This window comes from Ursus maritimus, unplaced genomic scaffold, assembly GCF_017311325.1.
Source record: "Ursus maritimus isolate PB19 unplaced genomic scaffold, ASM1731132v1 scaffold_24, whole genome shotgun sequence".
In the NCBI taxonomy this organism is placed as follows: domain Eukaryota; kingdom Metazoa; phylum Chordata; class Mammalia; order Carnivora; family Ursidae; genus Ursus; species Ursus maritimus.
Window position 1 is genome coordinate 30584282 of NW_024424897.1, and position 18020 is coordinate 30602301.

General features: G+C 47.8%; 1 protein-coding gene across 2 annotated transcripts in view; it reads left to right on the forward strand.

The window, feature by feature from the left end:
• Positions 1-18020, forward strand: part of SCPEP1 (serine carboxypeptidase 1) — a 33915-nt gene that overhangs the window by 252 nt on the left and 15643 nt on the right. Inside the window, exons 1-5 of one of the 2 annotated variants that reach the window (XM_008695616.2) lie at positions 970-1108; positions 4320-4468; positions 8417-8506; positions 12527-12682; positions 13009-13083. In XM_008695616.2, the coding sequence (XP_008693838.2) occupies positions 1039-1108; positions 4320-4468; positions 8417-8506; positions 12527-12682; positions 13009-13083 (540 nt within the window). In that variant the 5' untranslated portion in view covers positions 970-1038. Of the gene's footprint in view, positions 1-969; positions 1109-4319; positions 4469-8416; positions 8507-12526; positions 12683-13008; positions 13084-18020 lie in introns of those variants that run through there. The other variant, XM_040640875.1, reaches the window with a different exon arrangement.

Here is an 18020-nt window from a genome sequence, read left to right on the forward strand (position 1 = left end):
GGGGGGCCTGGGTTGGAGCCCCAGGCCAGGCTCCCTGCTCAGCAGGGAGTCTGCTTCTCCCTTTCCCCCTGCTCATGCTCACTCTCTCTCTCTCAAATAAATAAAATATTTTAAAAAACAAAATGGGGGCGCCTGGGTGGCACAGCGGTTGAGCGTCTGCCTGCGGCTCAGGGTGTGATCCCCGCGTTGTGGGATCGAGCCCCACATCAGGCTCCTCCTCTAAGAGCCTGCTTCTTCCTCTCCCACTCCCCCTGCTTCCCCCTCTCCCACTCCTCCCTCTCTCGCTGGTTGTCTCTATCCTGTCGAATAAATAAATAAAATCTTAAAAAAAAAAATGACCGTTGTGAAGACAATGTTAACACAGAATTATGTGAATTACAAATTATCAACAGGAAAAAAATAAAACTTTTTATCATTGTACTTAAAAAGATGAAAACCAGAGAAAGATATATTCCAAATGCCAGCAATGGTTTTGTAGGATCTAAATTTTTTTTGTAATTTCCAAAATGTATACAATATATGTAATTTTATAGTTAAAATAATTTTAAAGCTAGATCTGCGAAAATGGAATCACAGTGTTCTATGACCAGCTGGTTCAGCTTCATCGGGCTCGGAGGGACATGGGGTAGCTTTTGAAATGCCAGGCCTATTTTGGGTGAGGGAAGAGATGAGCCGGGCGGGAAGGACGGTTCTCGCGGTTATTAGTCCGCAGCGTTTCAGTCCTGTCCCACGACCCAAGTCAAACAAATGCATTAAAGGCCTCAACTTCTCTGATCCGTCCCCAGAACGGCAGAGGAGGACGTGGTGGGGCCAGCAGAACACCCCGAGCGCCGCCACCCGCCCCGGGGTGCGCCAGACCAGCAGGGCGGGTCCGGGACACTAGCAGCCGCCGGTCACCCTCCCGCCGCCCAGGCCCCGCCCCCGGCCCCTCAAACAGGCCCCGCCCCCGGCCGGGCCCCGGCCAGGTCCCACCCACCGCCATCACGTGGTGGGGCGCCGGTTCCAGCCTGCGGCTGATGCTGCCGCCCGGCATTCGCCATGGAGCTGGCGCCCCGACCCTCTTCTGTGCTGCGGCTGCTGCTGCTGCTGCTTCTGGGCCTGAGCACCGGTAGGTTCGGGCAGAAGGTGCATCAGCGGCCGGTGCCTCCTCTGTTCAGGGATGAGCGTCTCTTAGTGGGTTTGTGCTTTTGAAAGCAAATCTCTTTCCTCCAGTTTCTACCTTGCGTAATTATACTGCTTTAGAACCTGGCTCTTTTTCCTTTTTTCTTTTCTTTCTTTCTTTCTTTCTTTCTTTCTTTCTTTCTTTCTTTCTTTCTTTCTTTCTTTTTCTTTCATGCTAAGTGCTTTTTCTACCCCTTTCTGGCGCTGAGTGGTCTGGTGCGCCTCTCTTCCCTACGCCTCGGTAGAAGCAGTTGTGCAAAATAGATGACTCGGGGAAACTGCTGATCGATGAGGTTTCCACGATCCTAAGTCCACCTCCCTTTTCCTGCGATGATTGGCTGCTAAGTGGGATTAATGAGGACTTTTTATTTTGAGCCGAAACATGCGGTGTGAAGGACCCTGAAAAACCGGCCCTACCACGAATGGAACGTTTCATTGAGATGATGTCTTTCTCTCTCTCCTTATCAGAACAGACAGCATTAACATCTCCCCTCACTGCCATTCTTTTGGACAAAAACAAAATCGTGTTTAATAGGATGACTTGCAAATCGATTTTCAGTCGTTCAGCAAAATGTTTCCTGGTCTGAATCAAGATCCGAGAATTTGAACTGGCCACAAACTTGCCTTGTGATCTTAGGCGGACTGCTTACGAGTGCTCCTCTTGCCTTTCGTAAACTGCGGATCATCTGGTCCTTCAGCTTGGGTCTAGGAAATGTTGTCAAATATGTTGCCCCCCCCCCCAATTTTAACAGTGGTCACTGCCAGGGAACGGAGGAGGGCCAGCAGTTAAGTCAAAAGGGACCCGGCCTCATCTGTCATTTTCCAGGAGACTTGTACTCTTAGGTCACTTGCGTGGAGAATCTTCAGCTACGTCTATGATCTAGCCACTGTTTTCCTCCTCAAGCCACTTTCTGGTTTTCTTAATTTACATCCTTCTCACTCACTCACAAAACTCCGTTGTCTCCTCCTCTACTCCCTTCTCTTTGAGACCAGTTTTTGGGCTTTTCCTTGTCACGGGGGCTTGAAATTCAAGAAAAGAGGAAGTGGAAGGCAGGAAACTCCGATCATGGAGGGTGACCTCCCATCTTTTTGAACGGGAGCCTTTTCTTACTCCAGAGGGGTATTTGAGAAAAACAACTGTAACTCGAGAGCTGTTACTTTAGCAAAGGTGACATAGAGAGTGTATTGCACCTCCTCTCTGCTACAAAGTTAACTAGGGAGAATTGGAGCTGCGGGATTAAAGGATATACGTGCATATATGTGGCTTTTGATCTGTGGAATATCTTTTGATATTTGGAAAGCCAAGCTGCCTTCTCCAAAAGTGATGCCAGTGTGCACTCTTGTCAACAGCACTGAGGACTGGTCTCCTGTATCCTTGTGGCCACTGAGCACCTGCCATTATTTTTTTATCTATCAAATAAGCAGAGATTTTTTTTTTAGTGACCTCATATTGGTTTGATTTTCATAGCTGAATATTAGTGATGTTAATCCTTTTTTTCACATATATATCAGACATTCAAATTTCCTTTTCATAAATTATTTCCTCAGAGCCTTTACCCATTTCACTATTAGGATCTTCCTTTTTGAAATTGATCTACACGAGTAAGGAAGATCATCCTTTTTCATATTTGTCACAGATCCTTCTTTGTTGTATGCCTTTTAATTTCTGACGTACATAAATTTTGTTGTACAGAAAATATAACAAGCCTCTGTCTTCAACTCTGTTGATCTTTTTCTTTATAGTCTCTGGGGTATGCTTACATCATTTCCCCATCCGGAGATCAAAAAAAAACCATTCAGGGGCGCCTGGGTGGTGCAGTAGTTAAGCATCTGCCTTCGGCTCAGGGCATGATCCCGGTGTTATGGGATCGAGCCCCACATCAGGCTCCTCCGCTATGAGCCTGCTTCTTCCTCTCCCACTCCCCCTGCTTGTGTTCCCTCTCTCGCTGGCTGTCTCTCTCTCTTCAAATAAATAAAAATAAAATCTTAAAAAAAAATCATTCAATTATATATATATATATATAATTTTTTTTTAAAGATTTTATTTATTTGAGAGAGAGAGTGAGTGAAAGAGAGAACACAAGCAGGGGGAGCAGCAGGCAGGGAGCCTGATGCAGGACTCAATCCCAGGACCTTGAGATCATGACTTGAACCTAAGGCAGATGCTTAACCAACTAAGCCACCCCGGTGTCCTCAATTATACTTTTGTATTCTGTATTATTTTAATATCTAAATTTCAAAATTGAAATACTTGATCCACTTGAAATTTATTTTGGTTTAGAGTGTCAAGTAAGGACCTACATTTTTTTCCTCCTTTACAAAAGCTAACAGTTGCCCCAGCATAAGATAGTGAATATTGGTCCCTCTCATTTGGGATACCACTTTACTCATATATGAAATGAGATATAAAGGTCGGCATTTTACATTTTGCGATTTTCCCCCCAGAAATGTGAATCTGTCTTTCTAAAACAGAATTGTAAAAGTGTTTCATGCTTATTGTTAAAAATCTGATTACAGGGGTGTAGAAGGAAAAGTGAAAGCCCACAACTTCCTATGCTATTATTAAGTTTGGTCTGCTTTTTTTTTTTAAGATTTATTTATTTATTATAGAGAGAGTGTGTGGGAGGCTCAGAAAGAGGGAATCTCAACCTGACTCTGCTCAGCATGGGAGCCTGATGCAGGGCTTGAACTCACAGCCCTGAGGTCAGAACGCGAGCTGAGATCAAGAGTCAGATGCTTTTTTTTTTTTTTAAAGATTTTATTTATTTATTAGACAGAGACAGAAACAGCCAGCAAGAGAGGGAACACAAGCAGGGGGAGTGGGAGAGGAAGAAGCAGGCTCCCAGCAGAAGAGCCTGATGTGGGGCTCGATCCCATAACGCCGGGATCACGCCCTGAGCCGAAGGCAGACACTTAACGACTGCGCCACCCAGGCGCCCCAAGAGTCAGATGCTTAACTGACTGAGCCACCAGGCGCTCCTAGTTTGCTTCATTATAACCGAAGTGCCTTTCCTTATCTCCACAATATAGTAGCGTGAGTAAAGTGCCTCAGACAGAAACCAAGTCATCTGCAGCTTATCATGGCCGTCTCTGCGGGCTTGGAATTGACCCGGATGTCACACATTCTTCGGGAAGATCACCTTGTGCTTCTGTTTCAGGAGCGGTCACCGCCCGGCCCGCAGAGGAGGGAAAGGAAGTATGGGATTACGTGACCGTCCGCAAGGACGCCCACATGTTCTGGTGGCTCTATTATGCCACTAACCCCTGCAAGAACTTCTCAGAACTGCCCCTGGTCATGTGGCTTCAGGTAAAAGTGGCTTGGCTGCCTGGTCAGGTTCCCCCACTTACCACTTTGCTTGCTCTTGAGGACTCGCAGCTCAGCGGTGAAGGACTGATGTGATCCAGCAGCCAGTGGGGGGTCGCCTAGGCTTGGGGGTTCGGTGTCCTCCTGAGGCAGGCCAAGGCAATGGTATACCAAGGGGGCCGAATCCCAGAGTGAGGGCTTCTAGCCTTTGCAGGGCTGTGCTTATATTGAGCGCAGTCGGTGGCCGGATGCCTTCATGGGAGCTTCTGAAGACGCATTGACTGTATGCTGACAGAAACGTTTTGAAAAGTTCCAAAGCAAAGGCTGAGGTACCCTGAGCAGCCCTGCCTCTCCCTCTTCTCCCAGTCCTTCCTCGACCCTCACTCCTCGCCCCCAGAAAAGCTGATCTTTTGAAAGGACTCAGCCTTTTGTACCTTAGTATTAAATATGGCGCCCTATCCTTCTCCCTGAGTGTGTTTGCGTTTTAATCTTGAGTTCTGATTGTAGGATGGAAGGCAGAGAGCTGGTCGAAGCGTATCTGGGGGCAGGCAGAGGGTCCTTTCTTGCCTTCCTAAAACAGCTGTCCAGAGGTGGCCCACACCCGCCTGAAGACCAGACTCTAGGGAGGGGTTGAGGAATGCGCTCTTGCTTCAGCTTCTGGAAACTAGACGTATGGCCCAGATTGGGCTCCAGGTTGCTCACCGGTAAATGGAGTGTCCTGCCACTCCCCTCCATGGGATGCAAATGTCACTTCCTCCCAAAATGTCAGTATTCACAGGCAACCTGCCAGTACCCTGGACTTGGCCTCCTTAGCTGGCCTCTATAGACTTTTCTAGTGAGATAGAGCTCAGAGGAGCCCTTTGCCGGGAGGGCCCTTTCTCTTGTAGCATTATCACAACTGTCTCCTTTGAGGGCTGGAGGTGAGGCCCGGCCCGAGGGTGCAGATATGAAAACGTCTGAGAAAAGATCCCATGTGTGTATTCCAGGGAACTTCTGTTCACCCCGGGCTGCCGGAGGCGGAGATGGGGCAGGGTTCCATTTTCTGAGCTTTGGTTTGTATTTTATTTTTTTAAAGATTTTGTTTATTTATTTGAGAGACAGAGTGAGAGAGAGATCCCAAGCAGGCGGCAAGGGTAGAGGAAGAAGCAGACTCCTCACTGAGCAGGGAGCCCAATGTGGGACTCGATCCCAGGACCCTGAGATCATGACCTGAGCTGAAGGCAGATGCTTCACTGACTGAGCCACCCAGGTGCCCTGCACTTTGGTTTTTAATCTGAGGAATTTTGAGGGTTTTGAACATTTTTATTAATCAGCAGGACTTTTTCCACCCTCAAGTGAAAGCCGACATACGGAGCCGAAGCAGAAAGCAGAGGTGCGTGCTGGCGTGTCGGCCGGGAGCTGCCAGTGCGCGGCCCCTTGTCGCTGCCCCCCTGAGGCACCTTCTCAGGAATTTAAAAACTGTTCCATTTCAGAGGCTGCAAACCTTCCCTTTGGCTGATGGCAGAGTCAGGTGGTGGTTCTGCCTGAATTACTTGCCAACATTTTCTTAATAGATCGACTGATTGATTTTAGAGGTGGGGGGGAGAGGGAGAGAATCCCAAGCAGACTCTGGGCTGAGCGTGGAGCCCGGCACCGGGCTCGATCTCATGACCCTGAGATCCCGACCTGAGCTGAAACCAAGAGTCAGACGCGCAAGGGACTGTGCCACCCAGGCGCCCCGGTTGCCAACATGTTAAGTTCAAGACATTTCTTTCCTTTTTCCAAAAATCAGGAGACTTGGCACCTTGGGGCCTGACCCTGCTGTCCCAGAGCTGAGTGGCAGTGGCCCCTGTCAGACAGGGCAGGAGCCTCCGCCCACAGCTGATTTTGTGGCCCCGGAGGCCGCCCAGTTTGTGACCTTTGGTTAGGTTAACCCTGGCTGAGCTGAGGTACTGTTCGCAGGTTATCACCAGGCTCACTAACCAACCTGCCCGTCGGTGCTCAGAGGCCCACGGGAGAAGGAAAAAGACGATATGATTAGGGAAGAAATCACTACTTTAGGCTAAAAGGGGACCTACTTCAGCAGCCAGCTGGCGACGCTCATACTGACTTCTGTGGGCAAGTCTTTGAGAATCGAGGTCCTGTCACCTGAGTGAAGTGGCTCTGAGCGAGTCGTGAGCTGTTTTACACACACTCTCAAGTCCTTTCAGCATTTCGGTTGGTCTGCTGACACGTTCCCCGTATTTCAGAGTCACTGGGTAGTCCTGGGTCGTGACAGCACCCCATCCCAAAGTTCTAAAGGAAAAAGGATTTTGCAGTAGGATGTTCTCAAATAGAACATTCTCCGGCCAGTTTCTCATTGCCATGGGCGGGGGGCAGTGCGGGGAATGTCGTCTCCTGCCGCCAACCACAGCTTATCCAGAACAGGACAGGAAATTGGGATTTGTCCCCCCAAGGTCAAGCCCCTGGGACTCCCAGCTTCGCTCCTTTCGCTCTGCTCCTGTCCTCCCGTCTCCCGGAAGGGGCCCAGCACTCCCGGGAGGATACACGCGAGCTCTTCACTTACCGCGTGTTGCAGTATAAGCGTTTTTCAGTGCTTCCGCGTAGTTCCGTGTAGTCTGTGGTTCTGAATGGCCGTTTCATGGTCCGTCTTGTAGACGTGTCGGAACTTCCGAACCTGTTCCCAAGCGAGGGACACTGCAGGTGCACCCTTTCGCTGTTGCAAATGTCACTGCTGAGCAGCTGCGTCTGGTCGGTGAGCTTTTACCACGCTGTTGGGAAAGCTTAAGATACAGCGTGCACATAATTAGACGGATTATAGCCACCCCGTTTTATAATAGTTTGGTGTTGGTTCAAAACATTGCATAGCTTCATACGGTCTTTCCGTATTGGGGTCCTCCACTTACCCCTAAGCCCTGACCCTATGTTGTCTTTTTTTTTTTCCTTTAGCTTTCCCCATACAAAGAGCCCTGGCTTCTGTTTTGCTGGAGGGGTTCCTTCCATGTTTGTGTATCTCCCTTTCCTGTCCATCCTGCTTATGCACGGGGAGGCAGTGTCCATTTATTCGAGGCTTATCCCCTCGGCTCAGCTGGCCCCTGAGGCTTTGTCCAGAAGAGCACTGACCATGCTTTCCCCTAACCTTCTCCTGAAGGGTCTCCCTCCCTCCCTTAGCCCTTCCCAACCCATAGGACCTCCACCTCTCATGCTTGGGCCCCAGCACCGAGCTCCGGTCACAGCCCTGCCCTGCCCTGCCCTTGCTCCTGCGTACACGCGGTATTGGGTCCTCCCTGCACTGGGACCTTTGCATTTGCTGAATTCTGTCCTGGGGACCCACGTGATCAAACTGCCCCTCGGTCTGGGTCCCTTGTCAGTCTGCAGGGACACTGAGGAGAGGGTGGTGGGTGGAGCGTCACAGGGCCCCAGGTCCTGGCCTGGCAGACCCCTAATTGCCATGCCCCTTCCCTGGGCCTTACTGCTCATCTTAAAAATGAGAGGGGGTGGACAAGGTGTTTTGAAGCTCGGTGAACCCCATGGCAGGCCAGGGTTCAATCTCAGAGGATCGGAGGAGGTAGGAAAGTTCCCTCTGGGGCTGTTAGGCCAGGTCTTTTCCATGATTGATTGATTGATATTATTATTATTGTTATTATTATTATTATTATTTTATTTTATTTTCAAGTAATTTTTACACCCACAACCTCAAACTCACAACCCTGAGATCAGGAGTCGCAGGCTGAAATGACTCAGCAGCCAGGCGTCCCTGGGTCTCTTCCCTTGAAAAGGCTTGAGCATTACCAGGGGGCTCCGTTGGTACAGGCACCATGGTTCACCAGGTCATTTGGGTCTTTTGTATAACATTGACCCAGCCATGGCTAAATCATAAATTGTTTATTGCGAATGTGGTCGTCATTATAATGACTAAGATTTGACTGATGTTCTCTCTGGGTTTATTTTTGTTTATTTTCTCTTCCACAGGGTGGTCCGGGAGGTTCCAGCACTGGATTTGGAAACTTCGAGGAAATTGGGCCCCTTGATAGTGATCTCAAACCACGAAGAAGTACCTGGGTACGGTGAGCACAGCCCCTAACTGCAAGGGCCCTGTGGCCTCCCCAGGGGTGAGCCCCACCTGGCCCTACCCCATTCTGGGTGGAGTCACAAGTCTAGTCATCCTGCCCCAACCCTTTCCCCATGTGTCCTAAGGTCTTGCACACTTGTCCACAGGCTTCCTCTCTCGCCAGCCTCTTCCATTTCTTGGGAAGCTTGTCCCGCCCCGGGTCTCTCTGACCTTCCCACATCGCTGACCTTTCTTTCCACTTGGCGGCAGAAGCCTATTCTAGCCGACACCCTGGACCTCGTCACTCCCTACATCTTGGCCATCTCTCTAGTCCAACTGCAGGGTCCCTGCTTCCGTCCAGAGCCCCCAATCCTGTCCCTTCTCCCCTCGCCTGCCTTGCTTCTTGACTCCATCAAGAGCTCAGACCCCTTGTCCTCTGCCCTTCTGGTGTCTCCCTAGTTCTGTCTCCCTCGCTCCCTCATTCTTAGTTTCACTTCCTGCCCTAACCCCTCTCTGCTCACCCCCTGCCTCCTTCATCGTTCTCCCGGAAGAGCCCTGCCACCCCCAAGCTTGGGTCAGTCCCACTGTCCATCTGCTTGGTTCCGACTCCCAGGTGCCAACACCGCAGCGTTGGCGGGGTGCGGCTGTTGCCCGGCTGTGGGCTTCGCCTGGGCTTAGGGCCGCCTCTGCGGTGCGCTGCGACTCCGCTCCCTTCCCTGTCTGACATGTTGTCTCCCTGCCTCCCCGAGAGAACAGAGCCGGCCCTGTGACCAGCCACCCCCATCCTTGCTAGTAAGTGCTTTACCTCTCTGCCCCATACTGGCCTCCTGCCCAACTCAGAACAACACGTGAGGCTCCTCTCTGCTGACGTCCCTACCTCCGGGGTTCCCCTCGGACAGTTACTGCCTTTCTCTATCCTTACGCTGTCTCTAGACTCGCTTCTTCCTGGGCTGCGGACATGCACAGGTTTTCCCCAACCTACTGCACCAGCCCCTCCAGCTCCTGCCCTTTCTTCAAAGAATCCTTTATACAGGCATACCTCGGAGATACTGTGGGTTCGGTTCCGGATCACCACAGTAAAGCGGGTCCAATGAATTTTTTTATTTTCCAGGGCATATAAAAGTTATGCTTACACTATAGTGTGGTCTGTTCCATGGGCACTAACGTGATGTGTAGAAAACAGTGTACGTACCTTAAGGGAAAAGGGCCCTATTGCTAAAAAATGCTAGCCATCATCTGAGCTTTCCCTGAGTGGTCACCACTGGTCACAGAGCACCATGACAAGTACAGTAGTAATGAAACAGTTGGAAATACTGCAAGAATTACTAAAATTGGCCCAGAGACACGAAGTGAGCAGATGCTGTTGGGAAAATGGTACCGACGGACTTGCTCCATGTGGGGCTGCCCACAAGCCTTCAATTTAGAAAAAGTGCGGTAAAATTAGGTGTGCTTCTGTTTACTGCTGTCTAGTCTTTACCTCTTCTTTATGTCTTTGCCTAGAGCTTTCGGGCTGGGGGTGGGGCTGGGGGCAGGAGACAGGGGGTGCTAGGGAGCCCGATGCCCACGAGCTCTAGGGTGCTGTACATGAGTCTCCCCCCGGCCGTGACGAGGTTGGGCAGCCCTGTCCTAACCCACTGCGCTGTCCCCGTAACTGCTGGAGCTCCTGTCCCCGGGGGCATGCTGGCGTCCCAGTCCCAAGTCCAGCGGATCCTTCATGGGATTCTTTCCATGGACTTCTTTGCCACCCTGTTGACCACTCCCCTGTCTTAGATGTTGCTGTTTCCCGTTCTCTGTCCTTGGCAACATTCTCTTCTGTGCACCCTTTGGGCAGCTCTGTCCTCTTAAACTGCTTTAATGACACATAGAAGCTGATGACTCCCGAGTCAGTATCTCCAGCTCAGAACTTTTGCTCCTGAACTATTTCTCCATTTGCTTCTGAGATGTCTCCATGTGGGTGTCCCTCATATATCCCCTATTCAACATACCCCAAACTATATTTGTTAGTACACCAGACCCTCTGCCCACCCACAAGAGCATGAGCAGAGGGAGAGGGAGAAGCAGACTCCCCACTGAGTGCGGAGCCCAGTGCAGGGCTCGATCCCAGGACCCGGGATCATGACCTGAGCCGAAGGCAGAGCCACCCAGGCGTCCCTAAAAATGAATTCTTAAAATACAGCTTTATTGAAATATCATTCAGATACCATACGACTCACCCATTTAAAGTGTATGGTTCAGTGGCTTTCCGTATATTCAGAGTTTTACAACCATTACCACAATGAATTTCAGAACGTTTCCAGTACCCTCCCATCCCAGAAAACCCTTACCTGTTAACCACCAGTCTCTCCTTAGGCCACCACAAGTCAGCTTTCCGTCTCCGTAGACTCGGCTGTGTTAGCCATCTTACCACAATGGAGTCGTGCGGTATGTGGCCTTTGGTGTGTGGCTTCTGTCACTTCACATGGTATTTACAAGGTTGATCCGTGTCGCATGTGCCACTACTGAATAAAACTCCATTGTGCGGACAGACCACATTTCGTTGTCTCTTCATCTGTTGGTGGACACCTGGGTTGTTTCCACCCTTTGGCTCTGACGACGAGTGCGGGGGACACTGGTGTGCAAACCTTTGTTTGAGTTCCTATAGTCAGTTTTTGGGGGAATCTACCTCTAAGTGGAATTGCTGGAGCGTAGGATAACTCCGCGTTTAACACCCGCGTGTCGTTAATATTTTCCATCCATCCCTCTTCCATCCTCTCTAGTGGCTGCTTTCAGGGCGCCTCTCGGTAGTGCACATCACTCCTTAGTTCCCAGAAGATCAGCGCCGGATTCCTGGGCATAAACTGGTCTCTGCCTACCTCCTGCCCCATCTCCCAACGTCTGTCCGCGTACACTCTGCCTTCAGGCCTCTGCCTGGCCAGTTCCTTGGCTTGGACCTCATTCCTTTGGCCCCTCACTCACTCCTACTTTACCGACTTACATCTACCGTTCAAGACTCGGTGCGGGGCCACCTGTTCCTTAAGGTCCTCTCTGAGGCCTTGGATTCTCTTTGTCTCCTTGCTGGTCCTCCTTAAGTGCAGTTTACTTTTGCCTCAGGTCTTTGCACATGCTGTTCCCTTAGCCTGGAACATTCCTGAACTTGCTGCGTGTGGTAGCAGAGTGCCACACCGGCTTGTCCACAGGTGTCCCAGAACTCAGGGCATGGTACGACCCCGGCAGAGAGCGTGAACGAGAAGTGAGGAGGCCCGGGCCTAAGTGCTGGTGCTGCCATTCCTTGCCCAGCTTTGCGACCTTCCTTGGACGAGTCCTGGGTCTTTTCTCAACTTGAATTCCCTGATCAGTAAAGGACGTGGCTGGACTGTGTGATCAGTGAGGATCCTTCCAGACAGAAGAGTTGATAGCTCTGAGCCTCTTTGGAAAAAGTATTAGGATAAGTTCCGTACCTGCGGTGTACTGGAGGCCAGGCTGGTGTGGAGAGTGGATTCATCTTGAAGAAAACTGGTGTGTGATATTCAGACCTTGGAAGTACTGTCAGTCCTTCGAGCCGTGGTTCTGACTGACACTGGGCGGTTCTGCCTGAGCTCGTGGATTACATTTAGGACACTACTGTGCGAAAAGGGGCAGCTTAGATGCCTTGGTCCCTGTGTGTGTGTTAATCTTTCCCTCTCGCCTCTTCTTTTCTTTGCCTTTCTTTGCCTTAGTAGTCTATGTTCTTGGTCCTTCTTACTTATTATTGTCTTTTTAAGCAGACTCCAGGCCCAGTGTGGGGCTTGAACTCACAACCCTGAGGTCGAGAGTTGCCTGCTCTGCTGACTAAGCCAGCCAGGCGCCCCTCCCATCCCGTATTATTTTTTGAAATCCCTTTTAGCAGTAATCATAAGCACACTGATACCTTCACATGCATGGGTTCACATGCATAAAAGATGGTGGAAATTAAAAAATTAAATTAAAATAAATTTAAAAAAGAAAGACAGTGGAAAGACAGTCGGTGACTAACTGAGTGATGGTACCACTTGACTTTCCTGTGCGACATGTAGCTCCAGTCGGCCAGTCTCCTCTTTGTGGATAACCCTGTGGGCACTGGTTTCAGTTGCGTGAACAAGAGTGACGCATACGCCAAAGACCTCGCCACCGTGGCATCAGACATGATGGTTCTCCTGAGGACTTTCTTCTGTCGCCACGAGGAATTCCAGGTGAGCAGTGACTCGGGGACGCTACTACAGTTGTCTGAATAAACTTCAGTTTCCCCAAGAGTTCAATGTCCAGCCATTATCAGAGAAAACCTTTCTGCACCCGAGAGCAGATTGTGGCCTTTTGTTTCTATCATCTCTAAAGGTGGTTTTGAGCTTGAAAGAAGGACCTTGGAACCCAGTATTCTAATCAGATATGGGGGAAAAGACTAAGAAAAGCCGATTTGTTTTGTCTGGCCATTACATGTAATAGAAATTTGAAATTAATTCGTGTGGAAAAAAAAGGCATTCGGGATATTTAATTCTTCATAAATTCCTTTTCTTGCTAGACGATTCCGTTCTACATTTTCTCAGAGTCCTATGGAGGAAAAATGGCGGCTGGCATTGGTCTAGAACTTTATAAGGTAACGGGGAAGATGACGTTGTTATTTTGGTTTCAGACAGAAACTGATTCTGTTCCTTTCTCTATCACCTGATACTGAATATACTTTGAGTGGGACCTTGTATAAAGTCTGTAACAGTCACCACAAAAAGTTTCAAAGAGAACAGTGAAGGTTGCCCTAGCCGATGTGGAACAAGCTATAAAGCAGGCTACAGCGAGTAAACCAATGTGGTGCGAGCATAGCAGCAGACTAACGGCTTCAATGCAGCAGCGTATGGTGTGTACATATGTGTACGTAAATAACATGTATGTGTCATGCATGTGATCACATGGCATTATACTAGCCGATGATAAGATGGCATTTCAAATCACTGGGCAGCAGATAGAATATGCTTTGAAAAACCGTAACGTGAAATTCTTTCTTTCGTAAAACGTCAGTTCTAGATAGATTAAAAATCTAAACATAAAAAAAAAAATCTAAACATAAAAATCAAAACCGTAAGAGAACCTGAGGCTTTCCTTCATTTTTTTTATTTTTTATTTTCTTTTAATTTTTAAGTTATTATTATTATTATTTTTTAGAGCAGGTGAACCAGGGAGGGAAGAGGGGCAGAGGGAGAGAGAGAGAGAGAGAATCTCAAGCAGCCTGCATGCCCAGCACGGAACCCAACATGGGCTCCATCTCATGACCCGAAGATTCTGACTGGAGCCTTAGTCAAGAGTTGGACACAACTGACTGAGCCACCCAGGCGCCCCTGAAGCTTTCCTTCGTATGATGGAACGCCTGAAAGTAAAAAATGATAAGGTTGGGGGCGCCTGGGTGGCACAGTGGTTAAGCGTCTGGCCTTCGGCTCAGGGCGTGATCCCGGCGTTATGGGATCAAGCCCCACATCAGGCTCCTCGGCTATGAGCCTGCTTCTTCCTCTCCCACTCCCCCTGCTTGTGTTCCCTCTCTCGCTGGCTGTCTCTATCTCTGTCGAAAAAATAAATAAAATCTTAAAAAAAAAAAAAAAATAACAAGGTTGACATATTTAGACCACATTCAAATTTAAAACTTAAGAGTTCCATAGATAATTTCAAAAGATGTTTGTATATACACACACACAAATACATGATAGAAAAAGTATTCATATTGATAACCATAAAAAAGGACAATATCCTAGTAGCAAATTGGAAAAGAATATAAACAAGCCACTTATAATAAGGAAAAAATGAAAACAGCCCGTGAACATATGACAAATGCTCAACTTTTGTTAGTAGCCAAAACTGTAAGGCTTCTAAATATTTTAAAGATTGGTGACACCCAGTTTTGGTAAGAAGTCAGGGAAATAAGTGCTCTCCTACAGTCTTGGTGGGAATGGAAATTGGTAAATCATTTTAAAAGGGCAGTTTGGCAGTCTCTGTCAACTTTTAAAATCTGTATGCCCTTGGACCCAATAATTTCAGTTCCAGGAACCTGTCCTTGGGAATTCTTATATGTGTGTATGTTAGAGGATTTTTTTTAAACATTCATTTATTCATTTATTTAAGAGAGAGAGTGAGAGTCAGAGTGTGGGGTGGTGGGGGAGCAGGGGCAGAAGGAGAGAGAATCTTTTAAGCACACTCCACACTGAGCGTGGAGCCCGATGCGGGTCTCAATCCCATGACCCTGAGATCACAACCTGAGCCTAAACCAAGAGTCAGACACTTAACCGCCTGAGCCCCCCAGGCGCCCCAGGTCAGAGGGTGTTTAATATACTCTTGCTTACAATGTCCATCAACTGAAAACAAGGTCAGTAGCTGTCCACAGAGGATTCGTTAAATAAAATAAGTGTATCCTTCCATGATGGGACACTTTGCAGCCATTATAAAGAATGGATGTGTCTTTATATACGTGTGTGTATAAGCTTGTGAAAGCAAAGGAAGGATTTAGAAGTGTATGTACCCTGTGAACTGGGGCTAACTGGTGAGTGGAAGGGCTCATGTGGGACAGAGGGGAAAGTTTCTTCACATTTTCTCCTGTCCCCTGCGGTGTACCAGTTTGTTTCCAGTGAGCTTGTATGTCCTTCACTTTTTTTTTTTTTTTAAGATTTTATTTATTTATTTGACAGAGAGACAGCCAGCGAGAGAGGGAACACAAGCAGGGGGAGTGGGAGAGGAAGAAGCAGGCTCACAGCAGAGGAGCCTGATGTGGGGCTCGATCCCCTAACGCCGGGATCACGCCCTGAGCCGAAGGCAGACGCTTAACCGCTGTGCCACCCAGGCGCCCCTGCCCTTCACTTTTTAAAGATTTATTAGTTCTTTTAAAAAATGAAACTTTCATAAGAAATAGTATATGTGCATAACAGAAAATTAGAAAATACAGCAAGCACAAATTAAAACTTAAAACGTGACCTTCCCACCAGGTGGAGAGGCCGACTAACACCTTAGTAGATGGACTTTACATCTTTTCCCGCACTTTTATAAAATACTTTTTAAACCAATATGAGATCATCTTAACCTAATGTCTACAGCCTGCTTTCTTCAGTCACTAGTCCTCACCGTCCCATTTCAGTATATTTTCATCTCAAATATTCAGATTTCTTTAATGATCCCAGCGTGTGCTTGATAGCCGGTTAGTCTAAACCATTATTCAAAGCAGACGCAGGAATTGGCTGCAGGTGTCCCTAAAGTGTGTTTTCATGTAGCACAGCCCCTTTATTATGACTCCGATTTGGTGAAGAAACCACACCACTTAGCTTGTCTCCTTTTCTGGATTTGACTAGTAACATCTTCGTGGTGTTTATTTATTTACTTTATTTCTCTCTTTATTGTATTTCCTACGAAACTCTTAAGTTATGTATAAAGGTCTAATATATTCAAGGTAAAAGTTTCGGATAGCATATATTGTAATAGGGCAGGTTTCAGGAAACTACGGCTCAGAGGACAAATCCAGCTGTTCTCATACGACCTGTGAGCTAAGAATGGCTTTTACCTTTTCAGGTGGTGGGGGTTCGGGGAGGGGATTAGAAGCAGAATAATATTTCATAACTCGTGAAAATTATATGAAACTCGGATTTCAGTGTCCACGAATAAAGTTTTATTAGAACTCCTCACTCGCTTACATACTGCCGTTAACTGCTCCAGCGTTACCGGCAGAGCTAAGTCATTGCAACACGGACTGTTTGGTCTAGAAAGCTGAAAATATTTTAAATTCTGGCCCTTTGTAGAATAAATAGCCAGCCTCTGATAATCCGTGATGTTGTGCACTTCGTTGTGCTTGAAATCAGAAAGGACGTAGTATCTAGACCTAGTCTGATTTTTTTCCACGGGGCTCTCTCGCCGTCTGCCTGGGTGGAAAGTTACCCGAGTCGTGTTCTTTTCACACTCTACGGATGTCCAGTCCTTCATCCATCTTTCACCTAATGGCTTTAACGTCATTTTTAATTCGCCTGTAAGTCTGTAAGTTCATGAGGAGTTTCAGAATGATGGCTTTCTCCTCCTGTCTTGGTGTTCACATCCATTAGCTGGCATTCTTCTATAAAGTGGAACTTTCCTTCATCGTCCGGACTACTTAGGTAACTTAAGAAATAAGTTCCTGGGGGCGCCTGGCTGGCTCAGTCCAAGGAGCGTGCGACTCTTGATCTCAGGGTGGTGACTTTGAGCCCCATGTTGGGTGTAGAAATTACTTCAGTAGATTTTAAAAATAAAATAAATAAAAAGAAGAGAGGAGCTAAGTTCCTTCTGGAAAACCCAGATAAATGCATAATTCTTTCTCTATAATTACTGGTGTTCAAAGTCAGCATGTTCATTGTTTTATTTTAGATCTCTGAATAGTCTGTGCCTGTGCATAGTTTAAAATCAAAAAATGAAAAAGGCGTTCTGTAAAAGATCTCCCCCTTGCCTCCATCCCCCTCCTCTAAGGCAGCCTCTGGTAGTAGTCGCTTCTGTATCATCCCAGATGTATTCCTTGCCTACATAAGCTAATCCATGCATAGCTGACCCTTGAACAACCTCCTGCTCAGTGGAAAATCCACATCTCTCTCTCTCTCTCTCTCTCTTTTTTTTTTTTTTTTTTTAAGATTTTGATTATTTGAAAGAGAGAGAGACAGAGCAGGAGCCGGGGGAAGGGCAGAGGCGGAGGGAGAAGCAGACTCCCCAGTGAGTGCAGAGCCCGATGCAGGGCTCAACCCCAGGACCCTGAGATCATGACCCGAGCCAAAGTCAGACGTTTAACCACCTGAGCCACCCAGGCGCCCCCACATACATCTTTTTTGTTTGAGGACAGTCGGCACACAATGTTACATTAGTTTCAGGTATGTGACACAGTGATTCACTTTCTCTTTCTAAGTTGTGCTATGGAAAATCCAAATATAACTTTTGACCCTCCCAAAACTTAACTACTGATAGCCTACTGTTGACCTGAAGCCTTAATGAAAAATAAAGTCAATTCACATATTTCGTAGTTACATGTATTATATACTGTATTCTTACAGTAAAGTAAGCTAGAAAAGAAAGTGCCATTAAGAAAAACATAAGGAGGGGCGCCTGGGTGGCACAGCGGTTAAGCGTCTGCCTTCGGCTCAGGGTGTGATCCCGGCGTTATGGGATCGAGCCCCACATCAGGCTCCTCTGCTATGAGCCTGCTTCTTCCTCTCCCACTCCCCCTGCTTGTGTTCCCTCTCTCGCTGGCTGTCTCTATCTCTGTCAAATAAATAAATAAAATCTTTAAAAAAAAAAAAGAAAAAGAAAAACATAAGGAAGAGAAATACATTTACATAGCTGTATTGTATTTGTTGGAAAAAATCCATGTAAAAGTGGACCCGTGCAGTTCCAACCTGTGTTCAAGGGTCCACTATATATTCTTTTTTCTCATTTTTATACAAATGCTAGTATAGTCCTGAGGCATCCATTCCTCCCTCAAGGACCTCCCGGGGAGGCCTGCCACCCCTTCAGCGACTGCCGTGTGGACAGTGACCATTGTACCCAGGTCCCCCCCCC